General features: G+C 41.2%; 1 protein-coding gene and 1 long non-coding RNA gene across 4 annotated transcripts in view; one reads left to right on the plus strand and one right to left on the minus strand.

Moving 5' to 3' along the window:
* The window catches only part of PGM5 (phosphoglucomutase 5), a 184,590-nt gene that overhangs the window by 138,560 nt on the left and 26,156 nt on the right, over nt 1–19,874 (plus strand). For 2 of the 3 annotated variants that reach the window (XR_014057539.1, XM_081503851.1), the window contains exon 10: nt 12,675–12,809. Coding sequence is in view for 2 of the 3 variants with exons in the window: in XM_081503851.1 (XP_081359977.1) it covers nt 12,675–12,809 (135 nt within the window). In the remaining variant the exon portion in view is untranslated. Of the gene's footprint in view, nt 1–3,368; nt 5,619–12,674; nt 12,810–19,874 lie in introns of those variants that run through there. The other variant, XM_081503867.1, reaches the window with a different exon arrangement.
* LOC145511282 (uncharacterized) overlaps nt 1–19,874 on the minus strand; it is a 29,338-nt gene that overhangs the window by 4,905 nt on the left and 4,559 nt on the right. Inside the window, exon 2 of the long non-coding RNA XR_014057741.1 lies at nt 5,510–6,412. This is a non-coding gene — a long non-coding RNA (uncharacterized LOC145511282). The remainder of the gene's footprint in view (nt 1–5,509; nt 6,413–19,874) is intronic.

A 19,874-nucleotide genomic window follows, 5' to 3' on the forward strand; every position in this document is an offset into this window, starting at 1 on the left:
TCCCTGGGTCAGGAAGATCCCCTGGGGAAGGGAATGGCAACCCACTCCAGTACTCTTGCCTGGAAAATTCCATGGATGGAGGAGCCTGGTGGGCTGCAGTCCATGGGGTTGCAAAGAGTCAGACATGACTGAATGACTTCACTTTCACTTTCATCTGAGCGCAAAGGTGACCATAAATACTATCAGAACCTGTTCTTAGGAGTTTCTCTAGTAATGAAGGAAGGGTGGTTGTTTATCTTCCCAGATTCTAGAACCCAAGTGATGCCTTCATCAGCTGATGTCCCAGAGTCACACTGGAGCTTCCTGCAGGTCTGGGTTGGACTCACTGGGGGTTTTGGGAGATCAGTTAACACTCAGGTTCATACTTATTGTCAGCAAATCATAGATGGTTCTTTCACCACGGATGGTCCTGTTGGCACACAGGGAAAATTCCTCCACAGGTGGGGCCATTGCTAAGCTTTTACTCCTGAGGCCTATGTCTCAGAATTCCTGGGATGTCAGGATTATCAGCATTCACTTCTGGGGACAATTGAGGCTGTGGAAATTGAGGCATGGTTGCAAAATACACTATCCATTCCTAAAAGACACATTTGAATTTAAATAAACTGGTATTATTTTAAAATAGCTATAAAATAAAATGCTTTGGTGCATTTATTCAATAGATATTTCTTGTCAGTTCAGTCACTCAGTCATGTCCAATTCTTTGCTATCCTATGGACTGCAGCATGCCAGGCCTTTCTGTCCATCACCAACTCCCAGAGTTTACTCAAACTCTTGTGCATTGAGTCGGTGATGCCATCCAACCTTCTCATCCTCTGTCATCCCCTCCTCCTCCCACCTTCAATCTTTCCCAGCATCAGGGTCTTTTCAGATGAGTCAGTTCTTTGCATCAGGTGGCCAAAGTATTGGAGTTTCAGCTTCAGCATCAGTCTTTCCAATGAATATTCAGGACTGATTTCCTTTAGGATGGGGTTGAATCTCCTTGCAGTCTAAGGGACTCTCAAGAGTCTTCTCCAACACCACAGTTCAAAAGCATCAATTTGGGGGGGCTCAGTTCTCTTTTATAGTCCAACTCTCACATCCATACATGACTACTGGAAAAACCATATTTCTTGAGATGTTTCTTGAGAGCCTACCAAATGCATAATATTGGTTTTTCTCATGGTCCAGTTTTTTTTACTGAAGCATAGTTGGTTTACAATGTTGTATTAATTTCTGCTATACAGCAAATTGATTCATTTATATACACATGTACATTCTTTTTTAAAATATTCCTTTCCATTATGATTTATCATAGGATACTGAATATAGTTCTTTGTGCTATACAGTAGGACCTTGTTATTATTCATTCTGTATATAATAGCTTACATCTCCTAACCCTAGTGGTGCAGTTTTTTAATATAAATTTGTAACAGCTTCACTGAGATAAATAATTCACATAACATGCAATTTACCCATTTAAAGTGTACCATTCAGTGGTTTGTAGTACATAGACTTGTGCAGTTGATGCCATGTGCTGGCTGGGTGATGTTAGGCAAGTTACTCAACTTCCCTGTGCCTTTCTCTCTTGTCTGTGGAAATAGGAATAGTAATTGTGCCTGCCTCATACAGCCATTGGGAGAATTCAGTCAGATAAAACGTATAAAGACCTAGTATATACTATACATTAGTAAATGATTAATTAAAATAAGTTATACTAAAAGAGCATCCTTGGGAAAGCAAGATTTTGGCATTTAATGAACTATGCGTGCATGCTAAGTTGTTTCAGTTGTGTCCGACTCTTTGTGACCCTATGTAGCTTGCCAGGCTTCTCTGTCTGTGATAAGAAAAGCAGGGGAAAGAATTCAACAACATACAGCTTTGCAGGGTGTCACGTGAAGACGTGGGAAAGCCCCTCAGTTTCTGTGTTATCTGTGAATTGATTCAAACTCACATTTCTCTGCTTCCCCCAACATCCTCTGTCCTCTGTCACACACACACTTTGCTTTAAAAAGAAAAAGCATTTTTAAGGCAGCTCTGTTTCCTTTTTGTCCTTCATTTGAGGTCAGAGTCAGGGAACAGACCATGGGAAAATAAAGTTGTTTCACATGTATCTCTAGCGATAAAGAAGAAATGTTTCTCCATTGAAAATGAAATTAAAATCTTGTTCTAGTGATAAGCCACTCCCCCACCCCCATCCACTCCACTGCTATGAAAAACTTCAGCAAAGTCTGTCCTGCCTGTGAGATCCCGCAGAGCTCAGTCAGGGAGCAAGAAGGAGGGACTTTCCTGATGATCCTGTGGCTAAGACTCTGCATTCCCAGTGTAGGGGGCCTGAGTTCAATTCCCAGTCAGGGAACTAGATCCCACATGCTACAACTAAAAGATACTGGCACAACCAAATTGAAAAAAAAAAAAAAAAAAAGGAGCAAAAAGGAAACCCCTCACATGAATTCCCAGGAACTTCACTGGCCTTACTGTGGCCTGTCAGATCTCATGGAATTTATCATGGCTGCCTCCAGGTGTCTGATACTTTTGTGACTGTGGGTGCCAACAGAAAAGTTGATGTGTGCCTTCCACTAAACAGGACCCAAGAGAGACTCTGATTTAGAAATAGCAATTGAATGAGGCTCATCCTTCATGGTCCCAAGAGGATATGTCACTGGTTATTTTCTGGTTGGTAATATCTAGTAACATGAGTGAATGATGATGGTTTCTTCAAATGTAAGTGAAAAAAATAGCCAATAGCTAGCTACTCTAAGAATAGGGGTATAGTTGTTGATTAATAGCTGCATAAAGGGTGGCCCAGTCTTTTCTCAAGGATGGATTCATTGTGCAAATATCAAGATTTTCCCTGGTGTTTGGCATATTCTCTCTTCCCTCAACAGTCACTATCCCGGGGAGCATTATGGATACCCAGATTTTCTCTTACCATTGTCCTTCCTCATCTCCTCCTTATAGCCCCAACTATGAGACTCTCCTGGTGCTGGGAGAAGGGGTGCTCCAATTCCAGTTTTGTGAAAGAAAGACAGCTTGACAAATGGTACCAGCACTGAGTGAAGGCATATTGCCACCAGAGTGGGTATCAGTCCAGAACTATGACCTGTAATTTGAAAATTAGCTCTGAAATTAGAAACCTTGATACTTTAGGAACAAAATTTAACCAAATGAGTCTCTCTTTATGACTCATCCAGCTCCCGTATTTCTATTTACCAAGATCAAAAATCATTAAATTCTATGAGCGCTGAAGTAATTTGCAAGTAGAAGTTCAGCTGATATTAAAAAAAAAAAACTGATGTAAATAAATGCATACCAGTTAGCTGATGTGGAAAACCAAATCCAATTTGATTATGTCAGACTAACTCTGAACTTATTAATACCTCTTCCAGTTATACAAGCTGTGTGGAAACATTTTGATGTCGTCTTCAACCTGGAAAAAAGAGCCATTTGAAATTAGTTCAGAGAAAAAGTACACTTTGAAGACTGATTCTGAAGTTAATTTGCTTTTAATGTTGTTATTTTAATATGCAGGAAAGTGTCTGTACTTTTTAATTTCAGTGTTTAGAAATAATAAAGATAGCAAATTGGCAATCTTGAAATCACATTTTAGTCTGACATGTGGTGCTTTAATATATACCATGGTATTGCCAATGTCTGGTCAACAGATATAGAGGTTTACTGAGGCCTCATTTCTGGCAGCCTCACATGAAGGCAAGTGAACAGTGTCAGCTGAAAAATCTGGGCCTCTGGAGAGGCTCTCTATTCAGAGTTAACTGGTCAGCCTTTAACTTCAAGCTTCAACTTTTATTATGTTCCAATCAATGAACCAACTAAGAGACTGTCATATTAACCGCCCTTGTCCTATAACATGCTATTTGCTGGAGTGTGGTTTGCACACCTAAAAGTAGAATTGAAGATATCACTTTAGTCAGACTTATTATCCCACCTATAGATTTAGTTAAATCTGAATGTTAGAACCCATTAATGGTCCTCCTGTGTCAAGTGACACACATGTTTAGGAGTAAAGTGTTATCATTACATATATACTGTGACCAAATCTGGACTTCCCTGGTGGTCCAGTGGTTAAGACTCTGCATTTCTAATGCAAGGGTTGCAGGTTTGATCCCTCGTCATGGAACTAAGATCCCGCATGCTACATGGCACAGCTAAAAATTAAAATAAATTAAAAAAAAAAGAAATCCTTTTGCTGTTGCAAGTTGTGGTTGTTTAAAAAATTCCCCTTAATAAATATATGTTCCTTTCCTACCTTAATACAACATGGTGAAGGTAGTAGAAGTTTGAGTCATTCATGTCTGACTCCATTGAATGACTAGTTTTCAAATACCTACTGCATGCCAGTCAGCTTGCTGGGCATTGAGGATATAGCAGCACATAGGACTTGCTAGCAGGAAAGACAGACTACCATTAAACTTGTAATGACTACAGGGTTTATTGAAGAGCATTACAGAGAAATCACTTATTTGGAAGTGTATAGCAGAAGGAGGGCTTCCTTGGTGGCTCAGACAGGAAAGAATCCACCTGAAGTGTGGGAGACTTGGGTTCGATCCCAGGGTTGGGAAGATCCCCGGAGCAGGGCACTCCGGTATTCTTGCCTGGAGAATCCCCATGAACAGAGGAGCCTGGCAGGCTAGTCACAGAGTCACAAAGAGTCAGACATGACTGAGCAGCTAAGCACAGCACAGCAGAAGGAATGAACCTAGACTGGGGCTCTGGAAAGCTCTCCATGGGAAGGTGATATTTAAGCTGTGCGCTGAAGAGTGGATGGCGGCTGGCTCAGGTGAAACTGTCTTATCAGACTACTGTACATGTTTTTTTTCCATCAACTGTACTTATACTGTTGTTTTGCTTTCCACAGAAAGAGCTGGGTTTTCTATGTGCTCTCACATTCCCAATGGGATGTTACAATGGCTGTGATTATGATTCCAACTCCAGTGCTCATTCTACAGCACTGTAGTTGTGAGAAATAAAGATAATTGGGCCTCTTGGTAGATACTTTGAAGATTATGGATTAAAAATTGTTTTGCCTGATGGGTACTTTTCCTGTGATTTTGCCTGTTTGCCTTCCAATCACCAAACGTGTATTCAGTGCTTTGTAATGACCTGTTGGCTGATTCGGAAAGAGAGAGAGAGAGACTATTTTTGGTTAGTTGGGAAGTTCTGACTCCCCTCCTTCTGATTAGTTTGGGTTTTGTTGTAATTAGTTACCTTTTCCTGACATAACTGATTGCTTTAGGACTATCTTCTAAAATGTTGGTAGTATTGATAGAAACCTGCTAAGATGTGTGATAAGAATCTAAGCATTCTGAACAGTATTATGGACTCTATGGGAGAGGGCGAGGGCGGGATGATATGGGAGAATGGCATTGAAGCATGTAAATTATCATATGTGAAACGAATCACCAGTCCAGGTTCGATGCATGATACAGGGTGCTCGGGGCTGGTGCACCGGGATGACCCAGAGGGATAGGATGGGAAGGGAGGTGGGAGGGGGGTTCTGGAAGGGGAACACATGTACACCCATGGTGGATTCATGTCAATGTATGGCAAAACAAATACAATATTGTAAAGTTAAAAAATAGATAAATAAACTAGTTTAAAAAAATAATTAAAAAAAAAAAGAATCTAAGCATTGTGGAATGGCATCCGAGTAAATTCCTACTGAAGTACTAATGTGTGTGTATAGTTAGGAGGGCAGCCGTCCCCAGGAAAATTAACTATTAAAGGAAAAAGCTGCAACCTATCACAGGAACTGAGGGAGGAAACTACCCCTGTTGTCTGGGTAAAGTATGTCTGAATCCAAAATATCCCAGAGCCAGCCCTGGTGTTGAGTGAACAGATATCAGCAGCCATCTTGGCTAAAGACACAGGGAAATGGAATGTGTATGACCCAGGTCCATTGTTCCAAACTTGATAGTTGAAATCTGGATGAGGACTAGCTTGTAAGTCTTCAGTCTCCAAGTAGGCTTCTCATCACTAACCTGATTTTTGCTGGATAGGTGTTTTAAAAGTGCACTTAAGAAGCCATTTGACTTTGATTTTTTTCTAGATAAGCATTTGCAATTGTTGATTTCCAAGAGTGCTGGTTGTTTATTTAAAAGTCTAGATGAGACTTGCTCCCAAGGGTAGGACAGCTGGGTACAGCTATGTAGTCAGTTCACTGCACAAAGGCAGGGGCCTAATTTGGGAGGAGAAGCTAAAGTCCAGACCAGCCAAGAGGAAGGATGCTTCTGTGTAATTTGTCCACCCAGAGAGGGCACTGCCTATAATTTATATAAGGACATGGTATGGACTAGCAGCTGCCCAGCTCAGCCACTATTGAACTCACGCTCACAGCTAACTCGGTGACTTTAAGAAAGATGGGGTAATTCTAGGTAATTTTTTTCATGGCAAGAAATGTCTGTCCAATCCAAATCTTCTGCTTTCTAAGCTGCATGCTTTCTTCTACAAAATATGGTTCAGATGTTACACAGTGAAATTTTCACCTTGAAGCTTTCCAGATAAATCACTGGGATTTCCCGTGGGAAGTAACATGTGAGTCAATCTCACAGAGTCTCCCTTCCAAGCCTGCCCTGTCTCCAGGTTCACATGCCTGGGGTGGCCAACAGGCAGTATAGGCGACATTGTACCAGATTTCAGGGCCATACGCTGTGTTCCCTTGGAATTCATTCTAAGTCAGTATTTGACTCGGGCAGATGCTGCCAAAGAACTGTTGGTAATGTACAGTTCCTCCTTCCCTGCCTGGCTGCAACATGTCATAGAGTCTCCAAACCCACATCTGGCAGCTCTGCTTGTACTTAGCAACTTGCAGATTTCCCTGCATTGATTTACACAAGGGCTTAAAAAAAATTCATGTATCAAACATGTATCAGATACCTACTCTATGTAAAGCTCTGTGCCAGTTTGGGGGAACCATACAAAGAGTCACAGGAGATATTGTTCAAATATTTCACATGAAAACAATGTATGGCTATCAGTGCTTTCATATGGTTCAACCAAGATTACAAGCCTAGAGCCAGAAGAAAAAAGGTAGGCTGAAACCCTGGCTCCTCCGTTTACTGGTTGTGGGACCTTGAGCAAGTTTTCTAACTTCCCTTTTTTTAGTAAAAGGAGAAAGTGGCCTGGATTACCCTAAGGTTTTCCTTTCAGGACCTTAAAATTCTAAAATTGGCCAACCAGGAAAGAGGTGTTTGTTTTTTGTTTGTTTTTTTTTTTTTGCCAAAAAACCATTCAGTGGGAAGCATGAAGAAAATAAATGGTAACATATCTGTGTGTTTAGTAGTGATTTCAGAGGACATGGCAAAGTTTTAAAAATAAAATTAATTTTAACTGCCCAATTTAAAAATACAAATGTAGCATTGCTAGGAGACTCAGGTTTGATCCCTGGGTTGGGAAGATCTCCTGGAGAAGGTAATAGCAACCCACTCCAGTATTCTTGTCTGGAGAATCCCACGGACAGAGGAGCCTGGAGGGCTGCAGTCCATGGGGTCGCAAAAGAGTCAGACATGACTGAGTGACTAACACACATATACACACATGTAGCATTACACCACAAACCATTGCCATTTAGGCATTATACAGCAATCTTTGCAAAATCTGGGAAGTTGGACAAATTAGAGCACAGAACCATTTTCACTAAGAGCTTTAACATAAGAAAAAGAATTCTCTTTACGTAGTGATTTGTAATTTTTAAAGAACTTCTCACATACATTTTCTGATCTGATACAACAGCCCAGTATGCCAGGCTGTATTATTTTCATCCACTTTTTAGGAAACTAAAGGTTGGAGAACTTAAGTGACTTACTCAAGACCATCGGCTGATAAAGCTAGCCAGAATTCTAGTCCCGTTCTCTCCTTGTTGTTGTTATTCCTGTATCACTTCCACACTGACTCTCCAGCAACAGCAAACCAAAAAGGAGCAGATCTGGGGAGGAAAATAAATACTATAGAGATAACTGGAAGCAGATTGAAGGATTTCTGGGTGGAGTGGCTCTTTAACAATTCTTTTTCATTGGGACAAAGATAAGGTGGGAAAACCTACCCTGGTCACTGAGGCATACAGCTATGGTCACTCCACGGGGGAAAAAACCCTGGGCTGGAAGTGCAGTGCCCCATCCCATTAATTAACATTATCTTCTAATGAAGGAGGGCATCTTTCTCCCTTCTTTGAGTATGGCTGTTGTGTCATCATGGAAATTTCAGCTGCTATAGCTGCTGTGGTTACAGTGGTATCATGGATCCCTTCAGTACTACTTCAGGAATTCCTTAGGTGATTGTGCTAAAAACAGTTAGTGTCAGATTCTCAAGAGGAGATGCTTCCGGTGGTTCTGCTGCTGACAAGGCACTAGGAGGAGGCTTTCAGGACTCAGCAGCAACATGATGTTTCATTAGGCCTGTGTGTTATGGCCTCCTAAGACCCTAGTTTGCTGGTAGTGTATGCCAGAAACCTCAGTTCATAAAGCCATCTTCCTTAAGACTGACATGTAGGGTAGTCAGTCACTTGATACATGAAGTAGGTGACCCAGAGGAAAAAAGACTACTAGTCTGGTGTCCACGTATGGCTACACATTAGAATCGCCTGGAGGGCTTTTACGGTACGGATGCCCAAGTCACACCCCATACAAACTCAATCACCATGTCTGTGTGAAAGCCAGGTACCATTATTTTTAAAGACCCATGGCTGATTTCAATATGTATTAAGTTTTGCAGTTAATGGGCTAGCTAATAATTTTTACAAGATCATACAACTGGGGAAAAGAACTTACCATGGTTCAGCTCCATTGTTTTTAACTGAAACTGACCGTTGCCCTAAAAATGAAGAATGAGCAGACACAGTGTCCTTCACAATTAACCTTCAGAGTGAATACGTTAGCCCCAGTTCACCAGTGGAGAATATGAGTGTGTTTCCACTTGGCCTTGTAAAATGTGGAAGGAGGCCTTCTGGCAGCATTCATACCAGTTGTGGGACATGTAATGACAATCACTCAACAAGCGTCAATGGAGGGCCTACTGTGTACCAACCTTGTCCTAGGCTGTATCAATAAATAGTGAGCAAGGAACATCAGGGTTTGCCCTCCCAGAACTTATCAGCTAAAAAAGGACCAAGATATAATTCAGTGATTCTAACACTTTAGGGTTAAGACTTTAAAGGGAACTTATTTTATTCATTTGCTCTAGGCCTTGTTTCTTCAAGAGGATTTGTGGCAGCAAACACACACATAATGAAATTGTTAGAATATAAATAAGAAACAGAAATCAAGACTAGGGAAAATATAAATAAGAGTAGAGAGTCAAGAACAGAGGAAGAAAAATTCATAATTATGCAAATCATAAGGATCCACTTGGGCTTAACCTCAAATTTGGCATAAAGTATCCTGGCAGCCATATTGAAAAGGGAACCATGGTTAGTTATAAAGTTCTTGTTGTCAGAAAGACAAAAAAAAACCCCCTAGTTCCTCAGGGGAGGAAAGGCTTTCCTAACACTTGGCTCTTGAGGAGATGTCTCTTGTGGAGCTTCATACAGTCTCCTATAGTGACTGCAAAAAGTAGATTTTATAACTGTGCCTTACAGACCCTGCAATAAAAGTGAGGACATAAAACTAAAATGTAATTTAATAAATCCATTTCTGTCACGAGTAGGTGATCAGAAGTAAGTTGATTGAGGCCAAATATATGTCCAGATGAACAGTGACTAGAAGTTGGGGTACCTGGAGGACACCCTTATAACAGTCCTCATAATTTCCTTCTCCTGGGATTTCCATAGACATATGGTTATATTTTCAATTTTCTAGAGTAGAGTTGAAAGGTAAGTAGTCCATGTTGTGGATAATGGAAAGGTTATATGAGGGGTCAGGAAACATCTTCTGTAGAGAGCCAGATAGTAAATATTTTAGCTCTCATGAGTCAGACAGTTTGTCTTAACAGTTCAGCTCTGCAGCTGTAACACAAATCAGTCATAGACAACACAGAAATGAACAGGCATGGCTGGTTTCAGTAAAACTTGATTTATAAGAACAAGTGGCAGGTCAAATTTGGCTGACAAATTATATCACTAAGCCTGAGTTTAACAATAAATAAATAAAAAGCAAAGTATATTACTGGTATTTTTTGTTGGAATTATGGAACATTTTAAAACTTGGCAAGTCTTGGTCAGTGGTGATTTTGGCCTCATTATTTAGTTGATAGCAGGTGATGATACATGCTGGAGAGAACATGGCTCACGCTGAGGCTGCAAATTCATAAAGTTTACTGGAACAATGTGCAGACCCCAAAACAATCCAGTACAACTATTCATACATCCAAGTGATGGTCAACAGTCATGGAACTACCAGGTTGTTGCAGCACAGAGCTGGACTCGTTCTACATATTTTTGGTTCCACGTGGAGAAAGAGAATTGTCATGTTCCTCACTGGGAGGTCTAACAAAGCAACGTGGATTCTCTATTAAGATCTCCTTAGGAAAGAGAGATGACATTGACATTGAATGATTTCCAGCAGCTTGATGTGTGCTATTCACTCCTTTAACATCTTTTCAAGTGCAAAATCTATTTCAAGCTACCCAATGTAGATTCTAACTGAATTTGCATGAGTATAGACAAATATATGGCTACACACAGGGGAAAAAAACAAACAACAACAGAAAAAACATCATTTCACTGTAAAAAGGGGAGATGGCTATGAGCAGATAATAAACCATGTTGATGGTTTATCATGGCCTGAATTCTTAAATACCCTCTGATGCTGGGAAAGATGGAAGACAAAACGAGAAGGGGGCAGCAGAGTATGAGATGATTTGATAGCATTGCCAACTCAGTGGACATGAATTTGAGCAAACTGCAGAAGAGAGCAAAGGAAAGGGAAGCCTGGCATGCTATAGTCCAGAGGGTCACAAAGAGTCAGACAAGACAGCAACTTAACAACAACAACAATGGCCATAAACTAACTTGGGAGGTTAATTGTGTAATAGAGCTACCTTAAAGGGTTAAGTCCAGGAGGTCATCAGAAGAGCTGGCTTCTACTGATTTAGTATCTGCAACAAAAGGTGCTTTAGGGCTTCAACCTTGAAGTTTTTAAAAACACGGCTGTGAATTCAGTAGTGGAACCAACCTTTGGGGTTTCATTGTCAGTCTGTACAAAATTTGTTATATCATACTTTCTGGATAGCAGAGAATTGGTTTGTTGGCTCCATTCGGAATTTCCCAACTATTTACTTATCCAGCAACACAAGGTGGTTAAGAAAATAGTTTTGCTCATTGTAACAGAATATTTTAGGCTCATGGAGAGCACTTACTGTCTTTATCTTCATATACCCAGGGCTTAGCCCTATACCAGATCTACGAGGGTCACTGTAAAATGCATGCCCATGAATGACTCCTGGGCAAAACTCTCCTGTTTGCAAAACGTGTGCCACAGAGCAATGGAAGGCACATGCCAAGAAGGGACATGGCTCCTTCTTATTACACAAATTGTGTCAGACATTGAACCACTCAAAAAGAGACTAAGCTTTTTATTTTGCAATTGGAACAAAATATGCTTACAAAACTTAAAAAGCAGAAAACTGCTCAGATGGAATTACAGTGTTTCCCAGCTATATTACCAGATGAGGGTAGGGGTAAGAGATTAGCAATCAGGTTCATGTGGCATGTATGCATATTTTTAATAATGGCTTATTCTTGACAAGAAGGATTTGAGGCCAGAGAAGTTTCCAAGTAAATTTCTTAGGGAAAATGTCTGCTCTCAATTGCCTGAGACTTCTACTTTTTCAGAATCAACAAGCAACCAGACATATTATTTTGTTCCTGCCTCTCTTTCCTCTGGCCCCTGTCAATATGCTTATTTATGACAATAACTTTATCAGTTGTCTTAAGAAAACAAATTTCCTTCAACAGAAGTCACAATGTGATCTCACAGTCATATTTTTTAAAATGTTGCTGCCACTAATAAGAGATGCGTAGAGAATGGATGCTGTTCTGAGCCAAAGTCAAATACTGGGCAGTGTGTGAGATGCTGCTGCAGCTCTGCCCCCACCACACACTGGTGGCCAGGTCTTACAAGCAAGAAGGAAAAAGAGAACCAAGAGGATGGGGCTGCACATAGAAAGCCTCAAAACCCAGCAAAAGCTCCAGCCCTGAGCATTTCATTGTAGGACTCCGTGGCTCCCAGAGAAGTGTGGGAACATGGGCAGAAACAGAGAGGAGGTGAAGTTAAAGCCAAGTCTAACATCACATGGGGGTAGCTTTGATGTGGATAATTTGTCTCACTGTAACAGATAAATTGCCTACCTGATTGCATCCAGCAGGTTCCAAAGAGACAAACTTTGGCTCCAGTGACACTCATTAAACATCACCCCATCCTTGTTACCTCCACCTCTTTCTGACTTCCACATTGCCAGACCAGGGGAGCTTGAGCATCTGTTCATAGTGTTGCTCCTAATCCCACCCTCCCCAACATTCACCAGAAAGTAACAGAAACAGAATAGAGATTAATAGATAACCTTAGGGAGCATCTGGATTTACCTCACTGTCCCACTGGAGTGAGTGTAGAGAGCCAGTTATAAGTTGTCATGATGCTGAGCATCTTTGGAGCATAGAAATATGCTAATCTCCAAAGTCAGTATTCATCATTTTTACATGTATATTTATTCGTTCACTGATCCATCCTTGATGTTCTTGCTCTCAGGGCCTGAGGATCATTTTCTCTGATGCATCTCGGCTCATCTTCCGACTCAGTTCCTCCAGTGGTGTGCGGGCCACCATCAGACTATATGCAGAAAGCTACGAGAGGGATCCCAGCGGTCATGACCAGGAGCCCCAGGTAACAAAACAGAGCTGTACTCTCAGCACAGTGTATCTTACACTCATGGCAAATTTCAGGAGCTCCAGTGGGCCTTTAGTGGGGGTGATTTTACTTTCTAGAAAGGCATATGGATAGCTCCAGCCAGAGGCACACTTAGAATGACTCTAAGCAAATTTAGCTCTTTCATTGCAGTGTTTGAAACAGAAAAATTGCTCTCGAGCATCTGTGAGTTTAGACCAGCATTTCCCAAACTACTTGCTTCCCGACTGTCCTGTAGTTTTTGGACTGTAGTGATCTCAAGAGAAGCACCTTGTATAGATAAGTTGAGGAAATTTTGAGGTAGAGTCAAGCTGGTCAAACTCCTCAGAGCCTTGACTGTACTCATTTAAATGATCAATTCCCAAGTGTTTGGAAAGCTCCGAGTTGGATGATGACCTTGAGGTGCCAGTACAAGTGCTACCCTGGACTTCCTCCCTGAGGTTGCTGCCTGGCCCACCATGAGAAGAGGGGCCAGGGCTGCTCTGAATTTAAAGTTCATGGAGGACACTGACAAAGCTGGGCTGGCCTGAGTTTAGCAGAGCCCTCTCAAGTTGTCAAAAAAAGGGCTAATTAAAAACTTACTTAGAAGAGCAACAGCACAACTGTACCCCCACTCCCAAATTTGTTAAAGCTCCAGGCAACATTAAGTAATACCAGAAACCCCCCCCCTAATGTTGGGTACTTCCAGCCACACTGCAGGCTGCCCCTCCCTGCCTTGATCTCTAGTTTAACCTGGGTTTTGAAGCAGAATCCTCGATGAGATGATTCCTTGCAATGAAAACACTGGTTCCCTCTGCAACGCTTCTTTTGTGGAAAAGGAGAGAAACAAAGAAAAGCTCATTGCTTCTCAGTTTAGTGTTGCCCAGAATTTTCAGTTATAACTTGCCAAATTTGTTCCCTGGAAGCAATAAAATACCAGGAAGGGTTACCTTTCTTTGTCAGTAATTTACTGGGTTTTAATTAAAAAAAAAATTGCCTCTTTCTTTGGAGAATCTCAAAGATTTTGATGAAAATGATACCAGAGAGTCTTACACCTGACCCTGTAACCAGGAGGTCTGTCTGGAGTAAAATTATCTAAAACAGGAGACCGAGAGCTATTGTTAGGGTCACAGAGAGTGTGAAGGGGCAGAGCGCAGGGCGAGCATTGAGACTCTGGCCTTTCCTTCTCAGGGTCCCAGACTTTTCGTGCAGGGATGTGCCCCAGTCTGCCAACATAATTTGTTAGTGAGTACTTTTCATGCAAGATAGTACCTAATCGTGCAAGAATTGGAGGCCATATAAAAATTCCATATAAAACTCTTCTACGTCTCATGTTGGGAAGTGAGATTAAAGCGAGGGCCTGAAAGTCCAGAGCTACGTACAGGGTGAGGAATGATATTCCTGGCGTCACCAACTCTGACTCACTCTGACTCAAGGCTATTTTTTCTCAGCATTCTTTTCCCTATTTGCATGGAGTAAGTGGTTATGATGTTTGCTTATTTTTATTTACCTCTGCACCAAGTAAAGAAGTATGATGTCTAGGCCATTAGACATGTGTAAAAAAATCCTATGCACATATGAGTGTCTCTCTGAGGTAGTCCCACAAAGCCAAGTGGTGTTAGTTTTTTTAAGGCTTCCTTTGAAGCTGAAAGCCATCACAGGCCTGCTGCTAGAGGACTGTGGTAAGTATCTACATCAGTCTGTGGGTAAAAAAATAAAAACATAAGTAATGCTGGTTATAGTCACCATGGCTATGTTATTATCCATTCCATTGGTTTAAAAAGTTTGCCATTTTGAATGACTCAGAAATCCCTTCATTGATATGGCTGTTCTTCTGAAGACTGCTGTTATTTCCCTTTCTAATCCTAAGTGAGGGTTTTCTCAGTCCTTGCTATATGGGTCTCAGGATGTTTAACTTATGATCTAGCTAAACATTTTAGCTTAAAAATAGATTTCCTTATTCAAACACCAGACTTCATTGACTCATCAACTTCAGCCATATTGCATGATACAGTTCAGTCAAGGTAAAATGTAGAGTAGATTTTAAAAGACATCTAATCCCCTAAGGAAAAGGAAACAGCATTTCTCTGCAGGCCCACCTGGCTCAATTACTGCTGACCTGTCCCTCGGCATCTAAGTTTAACCACCGGGGGCCTCCTTCCAGCATTGCTTTCCAGGACCACTTGCCTCTGCCTTCCAAGAGCTCTGGAAGGAAAAGCCTGTGGTTAACTGTTAACAGGGATCAAAGATAAGACCTTCTGCTCCAGCTGCTAAGATTATTACTGGTCCAGGGTTGGCCAGGCAACACCAGCTTGTGATGCTTTCTCAGTCACAGAGACCTCTTCCATCCTTCTAGCTTGTTCTTACTTACAGCCTGGAAAGCAGAGAACAGATGCCCCTACCCACCCCCTCCTTGCACTCAGAAGCCTATAAAAGTACCTCTCTAATCTATAGAGGTTCCATTGATATTCTTATTCTAATTCAACAAGTATTTATTTTGATGTTTTACCCACCCTAATTTAATACTATCTCCATTTAAGTTATTTAATAAGAAGACTCCCTTATTGTTGTTATTCAACAGGAGTTCTTCCCAGGCGGCATAGTGGTGAAAAAAAAAATCCACCTGCCAATGCAGGAGACACAAAAGACACAGGTTGGATCCTGGGGTCGGGAAGACCCCCTGGAGTAAGAAATGGCAGCCTACTCCAGTATTCTTGCTTGGAAAATTCCATGGACAGAGGAGCCTGGCAGGCTACAGTCCATGGGTTGCAGAGAGTTGGACACGACTAAGCGCGCACGCAACGAGTTGCCTTTAACTAGCTTCAGCATCTGGCTCTTTTACTTTGCATATGGATAGTTTCTTTTCCAGACATTTTAAACACATGTGAACAGAACATGTTTTAAACATTTATGGTGTGATTGCCTTGTGGAAGTATTCATAACTATCCTGGTGACGCAACTAGGAAAACTTGTGATACAATCTATATGCACATAAGTCTCTACTCCTGTGGGTAGATTTTCCATTTGGGTCCTTTTGTCTAACAGTAATTATACCATTTGTCTTAAGTTGTGTAAAATAATTTCTTATCTATATCAGATTAAAAAATTCTATTTATATACACCTGTGGATTGATAGTGAAGGGAGAAGGAGGTGGGGAGGGCTCTGATGAGATGAGGAGGTACTTGCCTTGCTCTCACCCTGTGTCTTTGGTAAATTAGGAAGGAAAGCTTCCAAGTCCTATTTCTGGAAGATTACATAGTTTTAAAAATACAAGATTACTTTAATTTTACTGGTAATCAGTAGGGCTTCAATGCACCCTCACACCAGCTGGGAATAATTTGGAAAAAGGGATGAGCCAAACTAATTTAAATTCACAGGTAACCAGAAACAGTCCAATTGTTTCCATTTTCTTTCCCATCAAGTTTATTATCAGGGCCACTAAATTAACCTTTTTTTAACTTCTTTCCTTGTCCCTTTGAGCCTGAGGGTGGAGTAGCTAACGAACAATAAAAGATCCAAAAGGAAAAGGAAGGAGAAGTTTCGCTAAGGCCTGGGGTAATCACAGGCTGATAATCGGCTCCCTACTAATCAGCAGCTGGCTTTGGTCCTTTAATTGCAGAATAACTATGCCCCACCCCACCCAGTCTCCGGAAGGAGACAGATTTTCTCTAACCCTCCTTACAAATTGAGGGAATGTATGTATGTATTTCTGATAAGCTGTACATAGAATATTTTAAAAGCTAATATCTAAGCTGTAGAAACCAGAAGTTTCTACATTGAATTCATCTGATATTTTCTTCTACCTGTTCTTATTATGACTTTATAATCTAGAAATACAAAGCCCAGAGCCCTTTTGTATTTTGTTGGCAGAACATATAATTTATCAGCTAAACTACAATACTTCTGAGAGTGAAATGGGGGCACTGCTAATCACTATGTTGAGACTATCCGCAACACACCAAAACAGATGGTTCCTCTAGCTACACAGCTCCATGCCATCTTAGATCTGCAGGTCTCTTTGCAAACAGGTTCTTAAAAGCATCAGCAATATAAGCCCAGTAGTACAAAGAGAGCAGGCCAGAAAGAGTTAGATCAGTGGTTCTAACCCAGATAGCACATCAGAACCACTTGGGGGCCTTGGCGAGGATATCATGACTGGACCTACTCCCAGAGACTGACTTTAATTATTCTGTGTAGGCCTCTAGTTTTAAACTAGTTGTAAACCCATGGCTGATTCATGTCAATGTATGGCAAAAACTATTACAATATTGTAAAGTAATTAGCCCCCAACTAAAATAAATAAATTTATTAAAAAAAAAAAATAAACAATCCCTTTGGGCAAAAAAAAAAAAGAAAAAAAAAGCTTCCTATTAATAGGTGATTCTAATTAGATGAGTGTATTAAATACTTTATATATACTTGTATATATATACAAGTACACATTAATATTCTTGTGTGTGTGTGTGCACACATGTGCACGCACATGCGCTCAGTCGTGTCCGACTCTTTGCAACCTGATGAACTGTAGCCTGCTTGTGAAATTCTCTGTCCGTGAAATTCTCCAGGCAAGGATTCTGGAGTGGGTTGCCATTTCCTACTACAGGGGATCTTCCCAACCCAGGGATCAAACCCAAATGTCTTGTGTCTCCTGCATTGGCAGGTAGCTTTTTTACCACTGAGGTACCTGGGAAGCCCAAGATACTCATATGCATATAAGTATATATTAGCATGCATATATTTTGATATACATATACCTTAATGTGTTTAAGAATCACCTGGGGATCTGGCTAAGCTTATCCTGACTCAGGTTTGGGGAAGGCCAGAGAGTCTACATTTCTAACAAGCCCCCAGTCGTGTTGTGCTGCTGATCCAGGGGCTACACTTTGATCATCAAAGAGTTAGATGAACCATGAAGCCCTAAACACAAGACCTTGAAAAAAATTTTATGGAGGAATTTAATTTTTACTTAAGTTTCTCTCCATTTTCAGAATTCAACTTTTTTTTTAAAGTATAGTTGGTTGACTTTGAAATTTTTAAAATGGCAGAAGGGACAGCCCTTCACTGTCCCCTAGACTTCCCAGTTGCCCACTGGACTCCACATGAATGTTTCCTAGACATCTCAACTTGATGTGTGCAAAACTGAAGTTCTGCCAGCACCACCCCCTTCCCCCCCAAACCCTGCTTCTTTCAGTTTCTTCATCTCAGAAAATGGCAGTTTCATCCTTCTAGTAGGTTTGGTTAGAAATCTAGAATTCATCCTTGACTCCTTTTTTTTTTCCCTTTCCTACTGCACATCCAAGAGCAAGTCCTATCAACATGACCTTCAGAACACAGCCAGAGTCTGAGCCTGTCTTCTGCCCCCACTGTTGCCACCCTGGGCCAGGGTGCTCTCCTTTAGAGGCCTTCAGAGCTCTCCTCACAGACCTCCTTCCTTCCACTCTGTCCACTCCTGCCCACACCCTCGTCTCAGCACAGCAACCAGAAGAATAACTTTAAAAAACATGTTAGATCACCTCCTTGCTCTAAAGTCCTTCAGGGCTCCCCATCTCACTCAAAGAATTGCCAGACCCCTTACTGTGATCTCAGATGCTACTGGAAATGGCCCCCTTCTCCCTTTCACCTTATCTCCTCCCTCTCGTCCTATTTCTCTCTCCGCTCCAGCCATTGTTCGTTCAACATGCCAAGAACACTCTGCCTCAAGACACTTAACAGTGGCTGTTCCCTCTGTCTGGAATGCTTTTCCCTCTGAAATCTGCATGACCTGCCCCTCATTTCTCCATGGACGTTCCCCTGGCCACCCTACTTAAAATAGCCCTCATAGTTGAATACAGCTTAGCTCCCTTGCCCTGCTTTACTTTTCTTCATAACCCATAGTCCCATTGCACATATATATTTACTTACTTACTTGTTTTATTGTCTGTCTCCATCCAATAGAAAAAAAGCATTAGGAGACCAGGACTTAATTGTTTTCACTGTATCCCTAATGCACAGAGTACCCCCTGGCATATGGTAAATGTCCAGTACAGTTTTGCCAAATGAACAAAACATGCAGTCCCCGACTTATGATGGTGCAACTTGATTTTTCTACTTTTTGATGGCGTGAAAGCAATAAACTTTCAGTAGAAACTGTACTTTGAATTTTGACCTTTTCCTAGGCTGAGCCTCACCTCCGAGTCAGCCACACAGTCTCAAAGATAAACAACTGATACACCTACAACCACTCTGTATCCATACAACCACTCTGTTTTTCACTTTCAGTACAATATTCAATAAATTACATGAGTTGTTCAACACTTTATTATAAAACAGGATTTGTGTTAGATTAATTTGCCCAACTATAGGCTAATGTAAGTACTCCAAGCATATTTAAGGCAGGCTGGGCTAACTGATGATGTATATGTTAGGTGTGTTAAATGCATTTCTGACTTGTGGTATTTTCAGCTTTGTTGTTGTTCCTTGATCAGTCACTAACTAGTGTCCAACTCTGCAACCCCATGGACTGCACCACGCCAGGCTTTCCTGTCCTTCACTATCTCCCAGAGTTTGTTCAAACTCATGACTATTGAGTCGGGTGATACCATCCAACCGTCTCATCCTCTGTCACCCCCTTCTCCTCTTGCTTTCAAGATTTCCCTGCATGAGGGTCTTTTCCAATGAGTCAGCTCTTTGCATCAGGTGGTGAAGTATTGAGTTTCAGTGTCAGTCCTTCCAGTGAATATTCAGGGTTGATTTCCTTTAGGATTGACTGGTTTGATCTCCTTGTAGTTCAAGGGACTCTCAAGAGTCTTCTCCAGCACCATAATTTGAAAGCATCAATACAAAGTGCTCAGCCTTCTTTATGGTCCAGCTCTCACATCCATACCTGACTACTGGAAATACAATAGCTTTAACTATACAGATCTTTGTCAGCAAAGTGATGTCTCTGCTTTTTACTACACTGTCTAGGTTGTCATAACTTTCTTTTCAAGGAGCAGTCATCTTAATTTCATGACTGCAGTCACCATCTATAGTGATTTTGGAGCCCAAGAAAAGAAAATGTCACTGCTTCCACTTTTTCCCCTTCT

This window comes from Giraffa tippelskirchi, chromosome 1, assembly GCF_054371585.1.
Source record: "Giraffa tippelskirchi isolate mGirTip1 chromosome 1, T2T-mGirTip1v1.2.pri, whole genome shotgun sequence".
Classification (NCBI taxonomy): Eukaryota; Metazoa; Chordata; class Mammalia; order Artiodactyla; family Giraffidae; genus Giraffa; species Giraffa tippelskirchi.